Source organism: Bidens hawaiensis, unplaced genomic scaffold, assembly GCF_021521415.1.
Source record: "Bidens hawaiensis isolate Kalapana, Puna unplaced genomic scaffold, B.hawaiensis_p1.1 tig00052261_1, whole genome shotgun sequence".
Lineage (NCBI taxonomy): Eukaryota > Viridiplantae > Streptophyta > Magnoliopsida > Asterales > Asteraceae > Bidens > Bidens hawaiensis.
The window spans coordinates 20,208-24,276 of record NW_027499387.1 but is presented as its reverse complement, the minus strand read 5'-3'; the positions used below and the strand labels follow the sequence as shown (position 1 = coordinate 24,276).

The 4,069-nt window shown below is 34.4% G+C and overlaps 1 protein-coding gene across 1 annotated transcript; it reads left to right on the top strand.

Annotated features, from left to right (window-relative positions):
• Window positions 1-682: 682 nt before the first annotated feature.
• Window positions 683-3,674, top strand: LOC143599495 (metal tolerance protein 10-like). The gene is made up of 6 exons (XM_077077440.1): window positions 683-1,254; window positions 2,135-2,247; window positions 2,331-2,576; window positions 2,667-2,747; window positions 2,911-3,141; window positions 3,236-3,674. Exons 1-6 carry the CDS (start codon window positions 1,095-1,097, stop codon window positions 3,578-3,580), a joined length of 1,176 nt encoding a protein of 391 aa, XP_076933555.1. The 5' UTR covers window positions 683-1,094; the 3' UTR covers window positions 3,581-3,674.
• The last annotated feature ends 395 nt before the right edge of the window (window positions 3,675-4,069 follow it).

Genomic DNA, 4,069 nt, shown 5'->3' with positions numbered 1-4,069 from the left:
ATTGCTCTTCTTTTTTGGTGCAATGAATCGACCACAAAACATATGTTATACAATATGCGGTACTAATGTCCAAAGCAAAAGCTTTTTAGCACATTCTTTAGGGCCACCATTGATAATGCTTTTTACATAACGCATATCGTTTAAGAAATCGACTAATCAAACGCCTATAGTTTCTTACTCTAGAACCATATCCTTTTCAACATGCATAATTTCATCATCATCATCATCATCATCATCGTACTCAGTATATCCCACCAATAGCAAAACTATGGTAGGGTCTGAGTAGGGTAAGATGTAGACAGTTTTACCTCTATCCCACAGGGATAGAGAGGCTGTTTCCGGTGAGACCCCTGACTCGATAATAGTTTTGCATCAAGCCTTGGACATAAGGCACATAACACTCAGTCATCCGGACACCGGCTGATTGGTGCATGTACCCTTGTCTTTCGACTATCAGCGCCACCACATGCCTGATTAACCTTTCGTCACTTTTAACGTTATTTTCACGAGATTAGTAAAATAACGTCAAAATTAGTGCAATTTCACTTTTGCCCACCCGAGGGTTAACTGGTTCACACATATCAACATGCATAATTTATAAACTTTTTATATAATTCAAAGGTGTAATATAACATAATATTATTTCTCTATGTATCTATCCATGTGAAATGTTGCATGCCAAATAGGAATCTTCCAAGAAAAGAAGTAAGAAATTTCGAAGTATTTTAGTTGTGTTGAGATATGGGGAACCAATCAACTTGTTAGTCCTAAACACTGAATATAGGCACATTGCATGCTTCTATAGTACTTGTATTTGCCATTAGGCATGATATGGTCTGTCTTACATCTCCTTTATGTGAACACACGCATAAACTAGGATCTCCTTTTAGTGGACTTTTTTAAATCTTACACTATTTAATATTGTTTAATTTTAATTTTAATACATAACAATGATCCTCTTTTCATAAATAATATTATCAGGATACAAACTAGCACAAGCAGGTGTTATCTCCTCTACTTAACCTCTGCCTCATCCTTCATTGCAAGCAATTTCCACCCTCTTGATTCTTGCATAGTTGCATCCTCATTGATTCATGGAACCAGATACTGGAGTTACGGACAACGGTGGCAATGCTCCGCCACAATCTTCGTCATGGAGACTCAGCATCGATCAATTCCGTCTTCCAGAACCTTCTAATTTTACTTCCACCGGTCGATTTGCTGGTTTTCGTCGTCTCTTCAACCGTATTCCAAGTAATTAACATATATATGTTATATTATATGATAAGGGTGGCTCGGTATATTTGGGTTCAGAATTTTAAAATGGGTACTTTATGTAACAAAATATTATTTTTGCTTAGATCCTACATGTTTTTATACGATTTATTTTAAAAAAGAACACAATTTGCATGATACATATTAGATTAGAAGTAAGTTTAGCGAACATGAAAATATATTAACTTTTTACTGTTCTTATCAATTAGGCTATATGCGTTAATTATGAATTTACGATTATACATGCAATTTTGTTAATTATATGATCAGGGTCGGTTCAATCTTTTTGGTGCATGAATTTCAAAATCGTGTTCTCTACGTATTTTGTTTTGCTTAGATGATACATGTTTTTCTATACATTTTTAAAAAAGTGATTTTAGTAAAAAAAAAAAGTATACTAGCTTTTTACTTTTAACTCTAAATCACCGTTCACAATCAATTTGTGAAAACACGAAGAAGAAAAGAAAAACAACATAAAGATAAAATCAATTCCAATATAAAGTTTTAAAGTTTTGAGAGTCAATGCGAATTGAACGTAGTCAAACCCAAAAAAAAACATGACCCTGTTAATTGTGGGCCCAATCAATGCGTACTTATCGGTATCGCCTTGATTTATTTATTCTTTAATTGTTTTAATTCCAAAATCTCTATAAATTTCATGGCTAGTCAAATAACACCATGGACTCTGATTTTATTCAGGTGTCCCGAAAATAAACTGTTTTTGAACAATTGTCAGTTAATAGTTTAATACACAAGTTTTATCTCAAAATTTGCCTATATTCTTGCACATGTTAGTTTTTCTTTATGGCCAAATAGGACTTGTTAATGCTTAAAAAATTGAACTTACACATCAATTCAGGGAAAGGTAGAAAGGTTGGAGAGTACTACAAGAAACAAGAACAACTATTAGAAGGGTTCAATGAGATGGAAACAATCAATGAATCAGGATGTTTACCCGAAAGCTTAACCGAGGTCAGTTGCTAACTTTCCACTTGTACTATTTTAATGTTGGTGAATGGATTATTGTTCATCTTTCTTGTTCTTGTTTGTTACAGGATGAAATGAAGAATCTTGCTAAGAGTGAGAGAACCGCGATCACGGTGTCAAATGTGGCTAACTTGGTTCTTTTCATAGCAAAAGTGTATGCTTCTTTAGAGAGCCGATCATTAGCTGTCATCGCTTCAACGTTGGATTCACTGCTGGACTTGTTGTCAGGCTTTATTTTATGGTTTACTTCATATGCCATGAGAAAACCGAACCAGTTTCATTATCCAATCGGGAAGAACCGCATGCAGCCTGTTGTAAGCTCCTCAGTTCAATTCACTCAATTCATCATCATGTTTCAATTATAAAGTGCGAATATATAATAAACTAATTATGTTGGATTGCAGGGTATTGTTGTCTTTGCATCCGTAATGGGAACTCTTGGGTTCCAAATATTACTAGAGTCCGGTAGACAACTTATTGCTAAGGTATGCCTTCAATTAAATAGTTCATATCATTTTAGTTTGTAACATACGGGCCCCACCAATACTCTGTTAAATAGCAGGTTGAAAAAGAAAACCAGTAAAGTTGGATTCAAACATGAGACTTCTGTTTGATTATTGTTTAATGTGAAGTTTGTAAATGTTTCAGACACACCCGGACACGAATAGCTATAATGAAGAATGGGTGATTGGAATCATGGTAAGCGTGACCGTGGTGAAGTTTATATTAATGGTATATTGTAGGCGATTCAAAAATGAAATAGTGAGGGCGTACGCACAAGATCATTTCTTTGATGTTATCACTAATTCCATTGGATTAGCTTCGACTGTTTTAGCAGTTCGGTACAAGTGGTGGATTGATCCTGTTGGCGCCATTGTGGTAAGAATAACAATAAGAAAAAAAAAACACAATATTTAACTTCTTACCTGTTTATGTGCTTTAATAAATCAAAGTTTTCATTTACATTTGCAAGATTGCGGTTTACACGATATGCACATGGGCGAGGACGGTAATGGAGAATGTGTGGTCGTTAATAGGGAGGACGGCCCCGCCGGATTTTTTAGCAAAACTGATATATTTGATATGGAACCACCATGAGGAAATAAAGCATATTGACACAGTGAGAGCCTACACATTTGGTTCTCAATATTTTGTGGAGGTGGATATTGTGTTGCCAGAAGATATGTTACTCGGCCAAGCTCATAATATTGGTGAAATGTTACAAGAAAAGCTTGAACAACTGCATGATGTCGAGCGAGCCTTTGTTCATGTCGACTTTGAGTTTAATCATAGACCGGAACACAAAGCCAAGGTCTAACGGTTTATCATTTAACACTTTTTTTGTTCTGTTTCAGTCAAATAAGGAAGCAAGATTTGCAATTAATATTATATGAACATTTTGAGGGTTGTAATTTGTTGTGTAGTAATATTGGTTTAGGTTTTGTAGATAGAGTGAATTTGAGTGGAATATTGTGCTGATGTGAAATTGTATTATCGATTGATATATTTGTTAATGCATCTTCAATGTATTGGAGATAATACTATTCTCTCATCATATATGAATAATATTCAAATTCATGTTTAACTGTCACTTAGAAGTTGGAATGCTTTCCTGAGCTAATCCTTGAAAACCTAATTATGGAGCTTCACAATTAAACTTGTATCAAAACAACTTGAAATTTGTTCTCCAAGTTTGACTTTTAAAGTACGTAATTTATGCATTGTATTTCCATTTAACATGACCATATGTTGTTTCAGTTTATGTTTGTCGTGTCTCTTAACATGCTACATAAAGAATGTAAGTAGT